Below are 20,411 nucleotides of genomic sequence, written 5' to 3'. Positions count from 1 at the left end.
TTCACATTGCTTGTCTTTTTATATTTATCTTGCCATTTTTTATATGTTTATTGTATATGTATTTTGTGTTAAATTTTTATATATATTTCATACATAAAATAAATAACAATGATTCAATTATTATTTAGTAAGTGGGTGTTCTTAACTAAGTTTAAATTACAATCTAAACTGAATCAATTAAATAATATTTTTTAAATTTAGTTTGATTTAGCTTCAAACCCAAAATAATTTGGTTTAGTTTGAAACTAGACACACCCATTGAGATAGTAATAGTTTTGTCAAATTTTGATTAACAGTAGAAAAGGCTTGCAAGAAGAAAATAAAAACCAAACCTAGCTAGCTAATAAAACTACTCCCTCAAAAGGTTGCCTTTAACTTGCATGCCACCATCATCACAATGATAATGCAATTCACAAGCAATCAACTTTCGGTGCCCTCCGCAAATCAAGCACAGCCGCGTCCATTGGCAGCTTTAATCTCGACATTGTATCACCAAACCCAACACAAAAGGATATTTCTTATACAATAAGTTCATAAAAATAAGTTACCAAAAATCAAGCCCTTAATTTAATTCTATAACTTCTCTTACGTGTCAGTAGTTCCTTGCTTGTATTTTCGAAAGAGGTCTTCAGTTTTGGCATTTCTGAAGGCACAACATCCAATCAAATAAACCCAGATCAAAGCAACGAGAGTTATGAGTAATATGATGTCTGCTCTTCGCCATTCTTTCTTTAGATTTGCCAACAATCCGGCTTTGCATGAATCGCAGTGGTAGCATAGTTGATTTTGGTCATTGCTCCACTGAAGGCAATCCATGTCTGCCGCATTGTTGATGGGACTTATCCAATACGTTGGATTCACAAATGTGTACCCACACTCTGTGGGGGGCTTACAGCATCCAGACTGTAAAGAGAAAGCAGAAACGAATAAAGATAAAGACTCATCAGAATGTTTTGTAAACGAAGATTAAAACAAATTGGTTGAAGAATCTAATGCTGTTTTACTTTATCTAGATATTGTTTATTGTTCTTTGCTTAGGAATATATCCCCGTTTTGAGGTGAAATTAGCTAACATGATCTAGATTATTTAAACTGTTTTGTTTCATGACAAATGTTGAAAAATATTTGGTTTTTTAAATAATTTTTCTTTTCTTGGCCATGAATGATTCATGATAGTTCAAGTAATCAAAACTGAAAAATTTTCTTTCTAAAAAGCTAAAAAGATAATATCCAGGAAAGTGAGAGATATAAGAGTTCATTTTCAGAAATGGTTTTCTATAAGTTAACTCTAGAAGAAGTCATTTTTGCTTTCGTAATTAGGGTTTGAAGCTAGAAAAGTTCAATTGTTGGAAAAAATTCTGTAGCAGTGAAGTAAACGAGGACAAAATAAGGCTAATTAATTTACCTGCAGAGGCGTTATACGCGCATTAAAGAAATCCTGAGCCATCCGATAGTTCTGATTCAATTCAGCACACAGTTGTGTTGAGCTAAGACATCTTTTAATTCGATCCCATTTCAAAGGACTTTGAACTCTTCTGCGAAGCCATCCTGAAAAATCATCCAAGTGATATTCCAAGTAAGCCCTACTGGGAGCAAGGTGACCAGAACCCTTAAGTGTAACCATGTAGATTAACACAATCAAACAGGCCAGCAATATTATGAGAATGAGCATTGCCACAAGGTAGAATATAAGCAGCCAGGAGATGCGCCAAAATCCTCCTATAAAGCCTGCAAGAGCCACAATCAAAATCAAGATGCCCAAGATAATGACCGGCCATTGTAAAATCTTCACACAGGAATTGTCCTGTTCGGTTGCCAGCCAGATTCCGGCACCAATGACCGGGATAGAAAGAAGCATGGCAACGAAGTTGATGGCTCCGATAACATTGTTGCTAAGTGCCATTTTTCTGAAGAGATGTATGAGGAATTTAGATATGAATTTGTAGAAAAAGTTTCCACAACCCACCCGTTCTTGTTCCTTACCTTGGATCTGTGAAACTGAAAGCTACTAAAGCGAGCAATAATAAATTACAAAGTAGGGTTTTGATCTTCATGTCTAATCACATAAGGACAACTTTTTGAAAAGGAATACCTTATACAAGATTAGGATCACGAAGAAAACGGAAGATGAGTAAAGAGACAATGTTGTTTACAACAACGCATGTATATGATGCCTTAAGATAGGTTGATTGACAAAAAAAAAAAATATTTTTTATACAAATAAGAAGAAATGAGATTAAGTTTTTTTTTAATGATATTTCAAACTTAAAATTTTAACTTTCTTAATTTAATGATTGTAAAATTTGACATTAAATTTAAAATTTACCTTATTTAATATAATTAATTTTGCTCCAAAAAAAGAACTCCGTTCAGATGGGTCTCTCCTCACAAAAAACAAATGCATATATATGGAGGGAAACTGATTAAAGAGAAGGGAAAAAGTCATGGATGGATGGGACGATCACATGACATTATTCGTACCCTAATGTTTGTGAGTCAAATTGCATATGCATTTGCTTTCTTGAGAATCGGGTATTTCTATTTTAATTAGCAATTAAACTTTTTTGATTATTACTTTTGGAATGGGGCCTTTAAGTTTGTTTTTTAGGGTTCAAACAAACTCAAGTTGAAAGTAATTAGGAATTTAATTTGAGTTGCAATCCACCTAGCTAATATACCTAATCGTCAAGTTGATTAGATGGTGTTCTTCAATTTTGGGTTCGGACCAAATCAAACAGATGGATGATTTAATTTCGATTAAAAAATGTTTTTGGTTTAATGGAAGTAACTTGAAAAATCATTCAAATAAAGAATGCTAATTGATGTAAGATGAGCTATAAGCAAGGATGACAATTAGACTAAATCTAAAAGTAAAGTCATTTAGGGTGTAATATTTAAAAAAATTATCATTTTTTCTCACGTTAATTATAAAAACTAATAATTTTTTCCTAACTTACTTTTAAAAACTTTTATCCCCTCTTTTTGGGGTTTTATTATTTTAGCAATAACAATTGTTCTCTCAAATTTTGAAACATTACAATTATAGCCTCACAAAATACATTTTTTTTTTGACACATCATCAACCATCTTGTCAATACTGTGCATTCTCTCTAGTGGTTTTTCGACATGAAAACTATGTAAAAATATGAACAAAATTGAGTGAGAGATTTGACCCTCTCGCTTGCTTTCACGATGCCATCCACTTGCTCCTTTGGTGGTCGACAACATTACGATGAAAGAGGATGAAGAGGGTTGAGACATTATTGAGCATCGAAGGAGTAGCTCGATGGCATTGCAAAATTAAGCAAGAGAGCTGAATCTATTACTCTATTTTTGTTGGATTTTTATGTGTTTTCATGTCGAAAAACCATTGGAAAAGATGCAAAATGCTGACAAAATGGTTGACAATGCAAAATCGGAGTTGACGACATTGTGGAAGTTTATTTATTTATTTTCTTCCATTCTCACATTTCTGACCTAAACTTGACGAAGGAATTGCCTGAAAAGAGATCTGAATGAGCTGAGATCCTAATTCTGAAATCGGTTGGATGATCAGATGCTGAGAATTGGAACTTTGGAGCCATGAATTGCGTAACCTAGGGTTTTAGTAATAGAGGTCCAACCGGGTTGGGGGACTCGATTTGTAATCAGATTGGTTCAATTGATCTAGTTAAAGTCAACTCAGGTCGAATAGTTACCCATGGATCCGACCCTTCATAGATGAAAACCAGGGCCAGTTGAGTTAGAGCGTGAGATCACATGTGTAAATTTTGAATATGAGGCTTGGAAGGCGTGTGCACACGTGGTGGCAATATTGAAGTGCATGCAGGTGTGTCCAAAGTTGTGGTGGCGCGTAGGGGCTCATTGAGATGCGTGACAACACGTGGCATAGGAAAATGGCGCGAGTGACTAAATTGCAAGGGCGTGGAGCACATGGCCGATTCTATGGCATGTGAGAGCGCGTGTAATTATAGTTGATGTGTTTGCTACATGTGGAGGCATTCCTTTGGTGCATGCAACATGTGAAATAAATCGTTCGACACATTGACAGTCCCTAAAGGTACGTACAGGCTTATAGTTTGTGCAAGTAACATGTAGGGTCTTCTAAAAGCATGACAATGCACATAGATGATGAATTATATTGAGTGGTTGCATGAAATTGTGTATAATTTGTTTCTAATAAGTGTGTCTACGGGCATAAAAAATCATTTGGACATATTTATGTGTGTTAAAGTCCTTGGACATATTTGAGTTAATTTGACTTGATCTGAATTAATTCAAACATGTAGCAGATAAAATTATGTCAGAATACATTATATAACTACATGATTTATTATAAAATAACACATTTTATCAAATATCAAGGAATAACACGATTTGTTACAAAATAATACATAAAAAAATATTTTGACATGAAACCACATTTTGTATAAATAAAGTCGTTTTATTTCAAGTTAATACTAAAGTTTGTTTATATTGTAAGGACAAAAAAATGTAATATTATAATTAAGAACTCAAATAAGTATACAATTTTAATTTTAAAATAATATAATTGATTATTTGTTAAATATTTAAGAAAATTAGTTTTTAATTTATATGATGAATGTGACTGTTATTAAAATTAAAATGTTAAGGGGACATTTGGTTGGGGCATCTTTTGTTACCTTAGTAAACTTTATTTTATCTTATTTGATTTATAAAGTAATAAAATATTTTGTTAATATTTTATTATCAATTGTGATGTGATAAATAATATACGAAGTACTCTTATTACTATCTTCATTTTAGGTATTAGAATATTATTAATGTAATTTTAATTTTGTTATTATTTTATCTTTATTAAATGTTTAGGACAAAAATACTCTTTATTTTTAATTAAAATAATAAGTAATATGAAATTTTTTTTATAACAATTAATAATTCATATAATAAATAAAACAATATACTAGTATTATTTTATTATTTTTAACTAAATACAATAATGATTTATATACATCAATATAGTAATTAATTTATACCTAGTAATTTTTCTGGGAATCTACCTTATTGATAATATTTGATTCTCTGTAATAAAAGATTACCTAAACAAAATATACCCTAACATGTATATAAATATGATATATTAATCATAATAAATTTAAATCCTTAATATTTATATACAACATACCTACAAAAAAAAAAAATTACAAGTAGTTTTTGATAAGTATGTCAAAAAGAGTTATTAAATTAAAGGCCAAAAGACTTATTCCCACCCAAGGTTAGATGAAATTTTAAAGTTCTATTCACAAGGTTTTAAAAACTCAAATTTTTATCTATCATCTAACTTCTGTTATAATTTTCTATTATGATTAAAGGTAAAATAGTTATTTTATTAGTAATTGTAACATCCCTCCATAGAAGTACTATCCATCGAAGGAGAAATGTTACGAATTAATATTCGGAGCGTCTATTTTTAAAAAAAAAAAAACTTTAAAATAAACGCCTCATTAAAAGTGTTTAAGGAGTATTCCAAGAAAATTGAAAATCTGGAAGCGAACAAAAGATGTATATACTCATATGAAAACTCATCTGAAAGTATCTGAAAACATAGAGTAATCATATGCAACTGTACCATAATCTCAAAAAGTCAAAAGTCGATAAGAACATGCTACTGTATGCATGTAATATAAACCAGAGATAACCTGCTCCAACCGGATCTACCTACGCTGACCTGACCCTGCCTCGTAGTTACCTCGATCACCTGTACCTGCCATCAGGAAAGAAAAAGGAGTGAGTGATAAGAACACTCAATAAGGGGGAAGAATCAAGTAAACTATCTTTTTTTCTTTTTCCGGTTCTAACTCACTTTTGGGACTCAACCTCATATCCTAACCTCTATAAGAGATTGAGGGGGGTAATTTAGTTTACTCTTTACTATTTGGGTCATACTTTGTCCCATCTAGTGTCTATTTAATACTTTATGGAAGTTAACTATATGGATTTGACACTTTTATAAGCTCAAGCTCTTTTTCTTTCACTACACTATTTCTGAATCTGAATTGAGCTTTACTGCGAGCATGCTCTACTGCGAGCGGACCCTACTAGGGGTCTATGTCCTACTGCGGACGTGCCCTACTGTGGGCGGTGTAGTGTAAAGTGCCCCCTCATAGTTTATAGCATGCATGCGGGTCTTATATCTTACTAATTTTGCTTCCATTTAAATTTATTCATAACTCACCAGACATTACTCTTGGGACGACCCTTAAATCTTGAGCCTCAAATTCTTTTTCTTGCTTTTCTTTCTTTTTCTTTTCTTCTTTCCTTTCCTTTCCTTTCCTTTCCTTCCTTTCCTTTCCTTTCTTTCCTTTCTTCTTCCTTTTCTCTCTTTCTTTCTTTCTTTCTTTCTTTCTTTCTTTCTTGCCAAGAATTAAGAAACACTGTTCACAGAACAGTCATTTAGCAGGGCAGCCTTCTTTTCATACAATTTAACAGCCCAAACGGTTTCTAATTCATACAAGCTATATATCGTTGAAAAGAGGATTCAAAGATCTTTCCAACGAGCTATAATAGCACTCATAATACAATAGATAAGACAGTCAAAACGTGGGACGAACTCAGTGGCAAAAACTGTAAATATCATGCAACTTTCTGTCTTAAACAAAATCACACACATAGACATCCCAGATGGCAAAACAACATTCCTCAACTTCAAAATCAACATTTATAACATAGATCCAAGAAATCAAAAGCTTAAAACATGCAACATATCAATAATGATTCCTCTTACCTTGTTTCAAGCCCAATCTTTGCAAATTGGTTTCCTTCTCTTTGTTTTGCTTCCTTTAACACCAAGACCACTTTAAATCAATACCAAAACACACTAACATATCCACATAACATGCATATAAACATAGATAAAAGGGAAAAGAAGGAGATATTTGGTTACCAAAGCTTCCAAGTGCTTCCTTTTCTTTTTCTTTCCTTATTTATCTTCCAAAATCCCCTCAAAATCACTCACTGTTCTTAAAATACAACAAAGAAATGAAGAATACTGCCTTCCTCTCTAGGAGACGAGAAGCTGCTGGAAAAATGATCAAAGAAGCAAAGGTAAAGTTTCTTTCTCTCTTCCTTCCTTCTTTTATTGACTTTTGGCACATATATATTGACTTTTTTTTTTTTTATAAATATATATATATCTATATATACTAAAACACACACACACACAATTGGAAATATCTCCAAACAGGGTCAAAAGACGTAATTACCCTTGGAATATATCTGAGGGTATTACAATAATATTAAAAAGATTATAATTTTATCCCATTTTCACCTCTAAGTTTTGAAAACTAATAATTTCACTTTAGCCTAAACTTTTCTAGTTTTGAAAAGTGTTTTTTCCCCCCACCTTCCTAGGGTTTTTCATTTCCTTCTCTAGTTACCATATGTGATGATGACAACTACTTAATAGAAGACAAAGATGGGATGAAGAGATGGCGACCATCTTTGATAGACAAAGACGTGTCTTCGTTAACAAAGATGAAGATGAGTCTTTGTGTGCCAAAGATGGTTGTTGTCTCTTCATTTTTTGTTAGGTGGTTGCTGTTGTCAGAGATTGTGGTCAGATAGGGAAGAAAAAGACCCTAGGGAGGTTGGGGGAAAGAAATACTTTTTAAAACTGAAAAAGTTGAGGCTAGGGTGAAATTATTAGTTTTCAAAATCTAAAGTGAAAAATGAGATAAAATTATATTTTTTTAATATTACTGGTAAAATGATGGTTTAACTCTTAGCTATGACAAAATTTTTTGACAAAAATTGGATAATGGTTAAGTATTTAGATTTTTGAAATCCTATGAATAGAAGTTTGAAATACCTTGGGTGAGAATAAGTCTTTTGGCCTAAATTAAAATGAATGTTTTAGGTGATGTAGATTTGATGTTTGATAATGCAATGCCAATTTCTTTGATTGATTTAAATTAGGAATTAAGGATTTTGTAGATTAAAACTGTTTTTGTCAAATGGAAAAATAAATAATATTGAAGTTTTTTACTATTATGTGTTATGCAATAATCTGTTTAAAATTTTTTGGGTAATTTGAGTTAAGTTAGGTTCACTTTATGTCAACCTAAACCTAACATAAACTATTTTTCGTGTAAAAAATTATAATCTTAATCCAATTTTTTCATGTCATCTCATGTTAGGTTTACAGGTCGTCATAAATTTTGCCAGCTCTAGCGTAAATTATAATAAACAATATTAATCTCACATCTAAGCTTATTAAAAAAACCAATGTTGAAGGGAGTTTGGTTATTGATAATCAAAGATTAGCTTGGTTACCTATTTTTTATTATTTATATTACATCGTTAGATTTATAGTTAATAAAACATTTTGTAATAATTAATTATCAATGATGATGTGACAAATAATATAAATAATAATTTAATTAATATATAATTTTAGGTGTTAAAAGATTACCAAAATATTCTTAATTTTACTACAATTATATATTTAATTATTAATTTTTTAGTACTAAAATATTTTTACTTTTAATTAATATAACAAGTAATATAATAAATATTTTAGAATAATTATATTCAATGATATTTTAGTGATATTAATTCATGTTTATGATAATATTTCATTCTTAACAATCAAAGATTGCATAAACCAAACACACCCAAAATATAATTAATTTTCATAGATCCATTTTAATAAATAAAAATAAGAATTTTATTTATAATTTGAGTAATGAAATATTTAACAAGAAAAAATAAAATAAAATCTTAAAAAAATCTCTTCACAAGTTAAATGACCAATTTATCCAAATAAAAATCAAGCCAAAAATTATCATCTATCCCTTTGCTTGTGTCTTGTCCACCTCTCCGGAAAACAACACAATGGCAGCTATAGAAGCAGCAGCACTTTCAATCTTTTCTTCTTCTGCCTTTCTCTCTAAATCCCACTTTTTTTCCAAGCCACCACCGTCATCTATAAAGCTACTTCACATTTCGAATTCGACCCTTTCAGTTTCTCACAGGTTTCCTCTATTCCCTTGCACTAACCCAACAAGAAAAGGATACCGCTTTCAATTATGCTCTGCCGTAGAAGAGGCAACAGTTGTAGAAGAAAAACAAAAGGAAACTCAGAAACAAAATATAAGGAGAAAGCTATTTGTATTTAATTTGCCGTGGTCTTTCTCTGTTGTAGATATCAAGAACCTCTTTGGCCAATGTGGAGCTGTTTCTGATGTTGAGGTTTTTCTTCTCTATTTTTTTTTTCTTCTTTTGTTTTTGTTTATTTTAATGTTATTTCTGTGATGCGTTTTGAGTGTAAGCGTTATTGTTATAGATTGTAAAGCATAAAGATGGGAAAAGCAGAAGTTTTGCATTTGTGACAATGGCTTCAGGAGATGAAGCTCAGGCTGCTATTGATAAGCTTGACGCTCTTGTAAGTTTATTTTTCTATGTGGTCTTAATTAAATTTGCCATTATGTTTTTTAATTCTTGGAAGCTGCATTTTCAACTTTATTTTGTGTTTGTTAATTGTTATATCTGTGTTCTTAGGAGGTCAAACTTTTCTTTAATGATCTGAATTTTGAGTTGTTTCGTTTTTTCAAATCGCAAAATGGTACTAATGGGATTCACTGATGGCGTGAATGAAAGAAATTTATATCGAAGTCCTAAACTATGTGACAGCTTCACTCACGTAGTTTATTTCTGAATGGTTCTCTGTCAGCTTTATTGCCATTTATTTGGACACAGGAACTTAGTATTTCTTTGTTACTATGCTTTTGGCCTTTCTACTTGAAATTTCAGCATTGCTCTCAGTCTTGATTCATGGATTGCTAGTTACCAAACTGAATCAGAGTATGAGTCACATAAAGTACAGTAGTGTACATTTTATGTTGAGAGTGAGAATTTCATTTAAGTGCTTAGTTTCTACAGAGAGAGAGAGAGAGCGATAGTGTTATTTCTTTATGTGAGGAGTCAAACTAGGAAGTTGGGTTGAGCTCATCAAACTGCAACTTCAATAACTCTAATTGTAGCTTAGGGTTTTATTTTTGTTTTGAGTAATACTATATGCATACACTTTTGAGTATATACGTGGATAAATAGATAATGTGTCATTATGTATTTGGGTGTTACTTTATCTTTAATTTAAAATCACCCAATAAATATCATATATGTATCCAATTTTGTACTTAAAAGTATGTACACATTTTTTTTTATTTGTTTTCTCTAGATTTTATATATGTGCTAGCCTTCTTTTGCCAGTTCTTGTTTCCTTTTTCATCCTTGTTTTCTTCTTGTGCATTGTTCTCTGATAAATTTTTCTATAAATTTGACTCTATAAGCATTGTCAATGGAAAATTTTCATTTAGGAATAGATAAATTTACTTCAATATGATTTTGTGGTGTAGGAAGTGTCTGGGAGAATTATAAGAGTTGCGTTTGCAAGGAAATTCAAGAAACCACGTCCTCCATGTGAACCACGGTCCCCAAGTCCCCTTGCTGAAGAAACACAAAATGTAGAGACACAATCTCTACGTACACAACCTGTAGAGACACAACATAAGATTTATGTGTCAAATCTTGCTTGGAAAGTTAGAGCCAATAATCTGAGAGAATTTTTTTCAGCTGATCATAATCTTGTTTCTGCGAAGGTTGTTTTTGAAGCTCCAGGAAAATCTGGTGGTTATGGTTTTGTTTCATTTGCCACAAAGGAAGAAGCAGAGGCTGCAATTTCTTCTCTAAATGGGAAGGTAAATGAAGCTAATTTTACTACTTAATCTCATTAGTAGATTGCATAATTTTTTGCTTATTTGGTTAATAGGGTATATATCATTTTTAAAATTGTGGTCCTCATTCCTATTAAAATAGTGGTCTTCTTGTTCCCTTGTATACGTTTTTCTAGACTAAGAACCTTAAGCCCTAATGGCGTATTAATTTACTTATAATGGCTTAGTGGGTTTATCTTGATTTTGTTATTATCAAAACTCCTCTTCAATCAAATTCATGGGCACGACGCCAAAAGATGATCAACGACCAGTGGATAGATGTGTTATCGACTTGCTAGTCGAGGTGAGACGTGGATAGAGCACAAAAAGGAAACAAGAGTCAATAACGATCATGACTCTCACAATCTCTCCAACATTATATAATAGTCTCTATTATTGTGGACTACTTTCCACAACTTCAACAATTACTATCAAAGTACAACTATTCTCCTATCATATCAAAACTACTTAATGATGACAACACTCATCAAGTTACATAATTTCGCATTTTACATATGTAGTTACACATATAACCCTAGCTTCTACTAGTATAAATTCTAGTTTATGAAAAGGCTAATGAATGACACTTTGAGCATTCCACAAGCATTCATAGCTTCTAGCATTGTATTATTACTATTTATTTAAGTACTTAGCTAATAACATCTTTGTGAACATAGGGTATTGATTTGTTGGTCGAATCATATTAAAAATCTTGTTTTCTCTTTACCTTATTACAATTAATTTCGTATTTGTTCAATGTACTTTTCATTGGTGTTAATCGTATCACCAACAATTTAACACTAGAAAGAGGTTCTCCGTTGAACATGTCAATGTATTGTTAATCTTTGACATGACACTATCTCCTAATGTCTTTGAAAAGGTGAACAAATTCCTTGATGTGTTGATCTTAGGTAAACTATCATTTTTAGAACTGTCCCTGGAAAGATACCAAGGAAGACCTCAAACGGTTATATTTCATTACACATACTGATGCAACGTACAAACAACTTGTGCCATGAAGAGGTTGAAACTCAGTTTGTAGGTGTCTCTTAAGTTCTTGATTTTAACTTTTCAAGAGTAGACAATATACATAGCAAAAATGCCCTATTATGACACTTTTCTATTCTTTGAAATAAAGAGGCCCCTCGACCTTTCTTTCCTCATTGTATCATTTCCCAAAGAGAGCTTGCTCACATTGTGACACCAATTGAGAATGTACAGTGCACAACATGAGTTGATAACTCACTATGCCAATTCTTGGTGTGTAATCCTTAGCACATAGTTAAAAAATCAAATATGCCACCCCAATGGGAAGATTAGGGACATTGATCCGTTTAAATTGTTAGTTGTTTTTAAGAACCTTTGTTTTTCAAACGACTATCAATCATTTTCGCTAATGCAAACAATGACTTAGATACCTCTATGTAGGGATCCCAAATCCTCTGTTGGGTGTGTGACGCTTTGGATTTGCTACCCCTTAACTAGGGCTCTCCTTGCAAAGACAACAACAAGATGCTTCTAGACAATAAGTCCTAGAGTCCTATTTGGTATGCAACATTCACTGCAGTTATTCTTCAAGATAAATAGCAAGTAACGAGTACAATATCTCTCTCACTGTCCAAATATATTTTTTGCTCAATGCCTCGTGCATTAACACCCTAATCGACCGACTTGGAAACTAAGTTTTTCAAACCTGTGGACCAGAGTGGTGACTCGTGGATACTATTTCTAGTGTAAAGAGTTTGTTTCTTTCTAGGATGACCCATACTTCTCATCTATCCTTGACACATAACTAGCCTTGACAAGTGAATCAACCTTAGCTTGTTGATCTTAAGGACCAGACTCTCATCACTCCAAAATGGCTTTATGTTCGACTACAACAGGGGAGATGACTTGCGTTGTCAAGCCCAAAATACAAAATGACAATCAATGGATAATGCCTCTTGACATACGAAACAAGTCTCCAATCAAAAGATAATATCCGTTCAATGCCCTGTGTGTTGGTGCTATAATTGGCTTCGACAAGTTAGACAACATTGATTACCAGACCTGTAAGTCAGACTTATATGACCACCTGAATGCCTGTAGGACCTTTCCCAAAAGGTGGTTGAATGCATACCTTGGAATTAGTCTAGGTATCTTAGACTATAACTTTCATCAATGGAAGTCATGTCCGTAAGTGTGTAGTGCATTTCTCATGTATGAGTAGCACTGACTAAACAAAATGCATTCTGCATTTAGGCGGCCAAAATGTCTTCTTAGTCAAGCTCACTAGTATGACACTAAGAGGTGATTTGTAGTGATAAAAAGACATGTCACTAGCTCACAAGTTGAGATGAGACGCGAATAGAGCACAATCTCATCTAGAAGTAGCAAAGATGAAACAAGAGTCAATAACTATCACGACTCCTACAATCTCTCCAATCTGAAATAATAGTTTTTTATTATTGTATAACCACTTCCTATAACTTCAACGATTACAATCAAAGTGTAATTATACCGCGATTACATTGGAATCACATAATGATGACAATACTCATCAAGTAGCATGATATTGCATTTTACCTATTCAAATACACATGTAACTTTAGTCTCCACTAGTATAAATTTTAAGTTGTGGAAAGGCTAAGGAAAGACACTTTGAGCATTCTACAAGCAATCATAGCTTCTAACACTATATTATCGCTTCTTCTCTAACTACTCAACTAATCACATCTCCTTGCACGTAGGCTTTGGATTTATAGGCCGAACTATGTTAAAAATTTTGCTATCTCTTTACCTTCTTGCACCAAATTTCACATTTGTTCATTGTACTTCTTGTTTGTGCTAATCTCATCACCAATAGTTGTAGCTTATGAAAAATAATTAGCCTGAGCTGTTTTATTTTATGTACTGGTTTTATATACTCAGCTTCTATACAATTCTTTTAAATGAAAATTTGTGCTTATATTTGTGAAACCTTCCTTTGGGTTCACAGTTGTGTGTTTTTAATTGGTATCTATGCTGCACATATGTAAATGGAGAATGTAAATGAACCATTGATTTACACATCAATAATATACATCTAATTCTCACCATGATAGGCAAAGTCTGGTTTACTCTGTTGTTTCCAATTGATTGACCAGATAATATTGCATCTTGTTAGTTACCAGCTGGTATTTATCCCCTGTTCCACGCTTCGATACAACTTTACTATTAAGGCCAAAGAGTTGATGATGCATGAATTTACAGTTTTGATGACAGTTTTGCAGCTGCCCTTTACCTACTAAATAGTGATAGTGGATAACTTTTTCTGTTCTAGTTTTTGGTTAAAAGGAGTCTTTGGGTGATTAAAAAGTAAAACCAACAACCAATTTCTTGAGATATGGATGAGTCCCTTAACTGCTGGATATAAGATTGACAAGAACGGAGTGGCAATGGAATGTATTAGACTAAATTTATCTTAATGATGGTTAGTGCCTAAGTAGTTTTAATTTTTATAAAAGTATAATTTCATCAATATTTGTAAGTGGTTAGTAAAAATTTCAACATCAACTTAGCTTTTAACACTCATCCATTTAGTTATGTACTTGTCAACTTGCTTCATTATGTATGCCTTTTTGGTTGAATTGATCAAAAGATCTTAGTAGCCCACTGGTTTAATAAGACAAAATGACCATATGCAAGAATGGGAATTAATCAGGTTGTAGACTACTTTTAGAGATTGAATGATGCTTATTTATCTTAAGAAATGATATTTTTGGTCACCATCTCAGCATAGAATATGCAGTTTCCTGTCCAATTAACCATCCATAGGCGCGCGCACACACACACACACACACATATATATATATATTTATTGCTTTATATGCATACATCCTTCGCAACTTACATTTCTTTTTAGAGAAAATCCTGAGCTTATTGTTTGCATTCTCATGGTGTATTATCTTCATATATCTCTGAGATCAGATGGAGAATTACTTGATCCTTTTATTCTTCTTCCTATAGGAGTTGATGGGTAGACCAATTCGTTTGAAATTCAGTGAAAAAAAAGTTGAGGAATCTGAAAGTGAGAAGAAAGTTGATCAATCTGAAAGTGAAAATGAACCGGAGGATATGACTGAGGATCAAACTGCAGAATCATAGATAATTAAAATTGCTGTAGAGTTAGCAGATTGACTGGGCAAATTTATGGGAGGCAGAACTTTTTGTGTCAACCACACGTAAAACTCATGAAGGCATTCTCTTTTATCTGTGTATTTCTGCGTGTGCTTAAGTTGTATCCTTCAGTTCGCCCTTAGGTACCACATATTAACAGAATTTTCTTCTTGATGCCTTAAATTTTTAGTTGTTAAAATGGTTAATGTATACTCACATTACCCCTCGAATGTCCAAGATATGGATAGACATTCATTTTGTATCAAATGATTACTTAAATAGAAATATTTTCAAGCATCATGCTTTGATAAAAATGCTTTTGAGTTGTTTCATATGGGCAAGAATTTCGATGCTTAACACAGTTCACGAATAGCAAGAAAGACTAGTTTTGGGGAAACTTTGAGAGGCTCAAGTAAATTTTACTTTCATGTGGTTTTTTTTTTTTCCACTTAAGACACATATGTTTAGTTAAAATAATTTATTTGATTGAGACACATATGTTTTAAGATGTGACATCCACCTTCAACCATTGGAAATCCTTTTCTTGGTAAGTTTGAATCCACTGTCACAAAGGGAAGTCTTCTTTTCCCACTATGAATGAATGGAAAATGCAAAGCAAGTTACACCTGAAAATTTATGGTAGAATTACATTCCTCGTGAAAAGAAATTAACATACACAGAAGGTGAATAAGTGAATACAGTTAGTCTTAGGGGGGCTTTAAATTGATGAAAAGCTGATGTGTATGATTCATGCATATTCTACTATTCAATAGGCATGAAAAACGAGAAGTTGTCAATTTCTTATATAAAAGCTAAAATAGTAGACTTCCCCTTGAAAGTTGCTTTTGATTTGGCCGATGATGATATGGATTGCGAAGTAATAGTAATTGTTGTTATCAAGTCTATGATAATTAGCAATTAGATATAAAAAAAAATAAAATCAAATTTCAATGTTAAGGCTACAAAATAAGATTTGCCCAGATACCAAATCTTCAGGGTTTAAAGGTTCAATTTTTTTTCCCACTTTCTACTGTGCTTAAAACTTGGAAAGTTGGAACCCAGAACAATAATTCATCATTCAATCAATATAAAAGTTTTTTTTTTTTCGATAGAGTTGCAATCTGTGTCACTGTTAATTACCAGTTGGGGAAAAGGTACAGAAGTTATAACTATAAACAAGTAATTGGAGGCAACTCAGTGGAATAATGTGATATCTCCTATTAAGTAGGGCCAGCCTTTTTTCATACAGCTTTAACTGTCAAGCCTTACTCTCTGACTCAAAAACCCAAGAACCCCAATTCCAGTGTATAGGAATCTGCTTGTCTCTCTCATTTGATATGCCAAATGAAATTGTCCTTTTTATCGATACTTCAGAGATTTGATATCATATGGTTTCTATTTAATAATTTTTGCTCCTGGCATCATATGCTGCTCCAGGTGGTGGTTAAATAAATCCAAACCACCAGTCATCTTGATTTTCTAAGTAGACAATTCTATACTTGGCTGTTGATAATTAAATCTTATTAAAGAGAGATGCTTCTTCACATTCCATTTCCATTTCCTTTTCTTGTAATTACAAACATTGGAGAATCCAGGAAATTTCACTGAAAGTTGTAATGGAAATATAATACAAACTTTTGACAAAGATTAATGACATTAATTTATTATGGGTGGATAGATATTGTATCATAACAATAATCATTCATTCCTTTAATATAAAAAGGTTAATTCATTGAATTGGCGAGACTTTGGAGAGAAGACCACTGCCACTCAAAAACAGAATGTAGCGATTAAAAGAAGAGAGAATCAAAGAAAGTTGGTCGGTTTGATAAAAATAAAGACTTGTTGGTTCTCAAGGAGGAACTTCTCCCTTCCTACTCATCTCCCATGAATTCTATCACCATTTTCAACCTTTAATCAATCAACAAATTATCCCATTACTTCAAAAGAAATATTATAAAATCTTTCCAAATTATATCCAATTTTTTTTAATACCTTCCACTACTCATTTGGAATGTCTACCCTTTATATATTACAAGTTTAACAAATTATATTCTCTTCTAGGATATGAGAAATTGCACAAACATAATAACCTAGGTATCTAGAGATATCATGTGAGACTCGTAATATGCATGTAACGGAATGTGTTTATGTAATCAACAAAAACAATAAACCAATAAAAGAAAAAGAGAGTTCTTTTAAGCGGTTTGGTTAGTTGAACAAAATTTATGTTTACTGTAATGTTATTACTATTTTTTACAAGGTTTTATTTGAAAAACTTATAAAGAGTGCTTTTGATATATTGTAAAGAGACTTTTGAAGAGAATTTAGATAATATTTTTTGTTTTAATTTATAAAATTTTTATAAGAATGATATAACAAAAAATTTTAAAGTAAAAACTAAAAGATACTATTTTTATGCTTCTGTTTTGTTGGAGATCAAAACTCATCCCTATATCAAGTTATCAACCTCTCTCCCCCTTTTTTAAGTTAGAAGAATGAGTTTTATAGTAAATGTCTAACCACAAAAGGTTTAAATCATGAATGACATCGATGACATAAATTTATAACATAAATGGTATTAATTACATATGTTTAGACCATATATACAAGTGGGAAATGATGCTACTACCTGACTTTCAATGTGATATGGCAATCACAAGATTGTAAAAGTGATGAGTACACTTTGATGTGCATTTCGTAGTGAACACTTTCATCTCATGGTATGCACATGACTTAGCTTACACAGTCAAACTTCCGCTATCCGAGGTGACTTTGCCCTACCTGCTTTATAGGGATTGAAATTCGCTGTAGGCATGTAGCATGTCGTAGGCAACACGCTTTGCCGCCTCCCGCACTGTTCCACTACAGGGATATAGCGGCTAGGTTCTATTAGGGAGGCCATTTCTTCAGGGGGGTGTCTATTTGCACAACACAATTCATACAGTTCATAAAACATTGTCAACATGTTAAATATTAGTGTAGAATTAAAAGTTCTCGACATCATTAGTCAAGAAAATAATTATAAATTCCAGGTTCATGTCTTTTTTATCTGCTTTTGATATTCAAGGGTCTACAAGTTTAATGCGGTCGGGCCACTTTAAATTTCTTAATAATGCTGATTTAAGAATTGAAAGAAAAATGTTGGCCCCCTGGTTTTCTGGCAAGTAAACAAAAGATGCTAGCTCCAGTGTACTTTTGAAGAACATATTCTCCTCTCAAATGGAATCTCCGGTCATTTACTCAGCCCCCACACACCAACGCATTCAGATGCACTCAGAATGCAGACACATTTTAGCTCAATAGTGTCACCAACACTTATGTCGAATGAGCAGTGTCCCATGATTCTTTTTTCTTTTTTTGCCTCTTCATTTTTCAACAATTTGTTGCATAAAAAGCTACAAGGCTAGTGAAATTAGTGGAGATGGGGATCAAAGTCTTTTATGAATTTCCCTATCATCAGTACAGAAGTTCTAAGACCGGTGCACCTAATTTTTAGAGTACTGTGCAATCATCTTGATGAAAATCTTTGGTTAAATCTTGTGAAGTTCTTGTCCTTGCGGTGAAGTAATTGATATAAAGGGCAAATTATAAAGGAAGTCAAGATACTTTCTGAATGCTACTGGCTTGAGCTATAATAAAAGCATTCCTTTACTTTACCAATTTATCACACCAACACCTTAGTCAACAAACCATTATCTTAGGAAAAAGCGACGGAGAAAAAGAAAAGAAAAAGAAAAAGAAATGAGAGAGAAAAGAAAAAAAGAATACTCATCCTCAACAATAAGAAGACACAACCCTTACTGTTTTTCTCCCTTTAATTTCTTTCCATGTAAGCCTCTTTGCTTTCTTCTCCAGCCTTCTTATCTCTCTTCAACAAATTTTCTATACAGGAACCTCTTTAATTCCATAGCAGGAAGAGGATATACGATCAAACCAGAACTGCTAGAAGTAATAGTTTGTTTTCTGTCGTTTTGTGATGGGTTCTATAGGGAATCCAAAGGCTTGGGTTCCATATGTGAATAGCAAAGATTGTTCTCAGGGATTTTGCAGCTTGTATTGTCCACAATGGTGCTACATAATCTTCTCTCCTCCACCTCCTTTTGACGATCAAATGTCTAAAGACAATTCAAGTCCAACTTTTTCGCCCCTTGTAATTGCCATCATCGGCATTCTTGCAAGCGCTTTCCTTCTTGTAAGTTATTACACCATAATCTCTAAATATTGTGGCAATAGAAACTCTGCAAGAGGAAGAGAAAACAACCCTGATTCAACTCAAGAATTGGCTGACAATAGCAACCCTTCTCTCCATGAACCTTGGCATGCTGCAACAGCTGGCTTAGATGATGCTCTCATCAAGTCCATTACGGTTTGTAAGTACAACAAGGGAGATGGTTTGATTGAAGGCACTGATTGCTCGGTTTGTCTCAGTGAGTTCGAGGAAGATGAAAGCGTCAGACTTTTACCAAAGTGTAGCCACGCTTTCCATGTTCATTGCATTGATACATGGCTTAAAAATCATTCAAATTGCCCTCTGTGTCGCTCAACCATCTTTTTCATCGGTGCTTCGCCTCCCCAGTTACCTCCAATCACGGAAACTCCTTCATATCAAGACTCATTACAAGATAGCCAAGCAGCAAGTGAAAATGCAGCAATTGCACAAGATATAGAAAGAGGCGTCGGCGAAGAGGAAAGAATGCAGAATGACGGGTTCCCAAAAAGTCCATTACGCGCTTTTAGTGATCTGGGGAATTTTCAAGGAAGAAATACAGCAATTGAGATCACAGAAGAAGGATGTCAACACATAGGAAGATCAGCTTCAATGGATCATTCATGTCAAACCCGAATTTCAATTGCTGATATGCTTAGAATGAACCAAGACGAAGATATTATTCACGAGGAAGAATGCAGTGGAAGAGCAGGATCATCAAAACAATCAACAGAAATCAGCAAGTCGATGAACAGGAAAAAGGGTTTGCATTGTGTAAGGAGTACTCCCGTGATGAAGAGATCGTTTTCAAGTGGGAGATTCTTGCTTTCCAGGCAAGGGAGAGTGCGAGACTCTATCATCCCCCTGTGACAAATTTATTTTTTATAGGTAAAACGTAAGGATTAGTATCAATTATTAAGAGGTGTATTGCCATTTTCTTAAGCTCAACATATTATTTGAATCATATATAGCTAATTAATTCCATGAGTGACAACTTCTCTGTCACCATCTCTGTGTTTTAGTTTCTTGCTAAAATCTTGTAGATTTCAATGCTTAATTTCTTTTAGTTTGGCCTTCGATTTTCTTCTGTTAACTACCATTTGTTACACTGTATGTGTCTGTGTTTGAATTTGACTTGTAGAATGAAGAATTTAGTAAAATGAAATGAAGTTCTGGATTTTGCCAACTGTGTTGATAATGTTAAAAGAGTAATCCTTGAAAGAATTTTTGTCTTGCTACCAAATGAGAATGAGAATATAGAAGTAGGATTCCCAAAGGTTTTGTTCTTGGCCCCTAACAAGTAGAACTGC

General features: G+C 33.0%; 3 protein-coding genes across 4 annotated transcripts; 2 read left to right on the top strand and 1 right to left on the bottom strand.

Moving 5' to 3' along the window:
- Positions 1-258: 258 nt before the first annotated feature.
- On the bottom strand, positions 259-2,155 carry LOC123223053 (protein TORNADO 2-like). Its single transcript, XM_044646113.1, has 2 exons — positions 1,406-2,155; positions 259-903 (listed from the first exon to the last, which is right to left on the bottom strand). Exons 1-2 carry the CDS (start codon positions 1,901-1,903, stop codon positions 586-588), a joined length of 816 nt encoding a protein of 271 aa, XP_044502048.1. The 5' UTR covers positions 1,904-2,155; the 3' UTR covers positions 259-585.
- A 6,676-nt stretch (positions 2,156-8,831) lies between these two features.
- Positions 8,832-15,205, top strand: LOC123223066 (33 kDa ribonucleoprotein, chloroplastic-like). Of its 2 annotated transcripts, XM_044646130.1 has the most exons (4): positions 8,834-9,231; positions 9,326-9,424; positions 10,398-10,739; positions 14,742-15,205. In XM_044646130.1, exons 1-4 carry the CDS (start codon positions 8,875-8,877, stop codon positions 14,877-14,879), a joined length of 936 nt encoding a protein of 311 aa, XP_044502065.1. In that variant the 5' UTR covers positions 8,834-8,874; the 3' UTR covers positions 14,880-15,205. The 2 variants fall into 2 exon arrangements, with proteins under 2 accessions (XP_044502066.1, XP_044502065.1); XM_044646131.1 differs by lacking the exon at positions 9,326-9,424 and having other exon boundaries at positions 8,832-9,231.
- Positions 15,206-18,598: 3,393 nt separating this feature from the next.
- Positions 18,599-20,194, top strand: LOC123223064 (E3 ubiquitin-protein ligase Os04g0590900-like). Its single transcript, XM_044646128.1, has one exon. The coding sequence runs from the start codon at positions 18,871-18,873 to the stop codon at positions 19,969-19,971; it is 1,101 nt and encodes a 366-aa protein (XP_044502063.1). The 5' UTR covers positions 18,599-18,870; the 3' UTR covers positions 19,972-20,194.
- Positions 20,195-20,411: the final 217 nt, after the last annotated feature.

The sequence above is a fragment of the Mangifera indica genome, chromosome 8 (assembly GCF_011075055.1).
Source record: "Mangifera indica cultivar Alphonso chromosome 8, CATAS_Mindica_2.1, whole genome shotgun sequence".
NCBI classification, from domain to species: domain Eukaryota; kingdom Viridiplantae; phylum Streptophyta; class Magnoliopsida; order Sapindales; family Anacardiaceae; genus Mangifera; species Mangifera indica.
This window is presented reverse-complemented; position numbering and strand designations above follow the sequence as displayed.

Excerpts from the sequence above, each read along its gene's own strand:
- LOC123223064 (XM_044646128.1), top strand. The coding sequence starts at position 18,871 with ATGGGTTCTATAGGGAATCCAAAGGCTTGGGTTCCATATGTGAATAGC.
- LOC123223053 (XM_044646113.1), bottom strand. The coding sequence starts at position 1,903 with ATGGCACTTAGCAACAATGTTATCGGAGCCATCAACTTCGTTGCCATG. Across the intron at positions 904-1,405 it reads CGCGTATAACGCCTCTGCAG|TCTGGATGCTGTAAGCCCCC; the intron begins GTAAATTAATTA and ends TTCTCTTTACAG.
- LOC123223066 (XM_044646130.1), top strand. The coding sequence starts at position 8,875 with ATGGCAGCTATAGAAGCAGCAGCACTTTCAATCTTTTCTTCTTCTGCC. Across the intron at positions 9,232-9,325 it reads GAGCTGTTTCTGATGTTGAG|ATTGTAAAGCATAAAGATGG; the intron begins GTTTTTCTTCTC and ends TTATTGTTATAG. Across the intron at positions 9,425-10,397 it reads TTGATAAGCTTGACGCTCTT|GAAGTGTCTGGGAGAATTAT; the intron begins GTAAGTTTATTT and ends TTTGTGGTGTAG.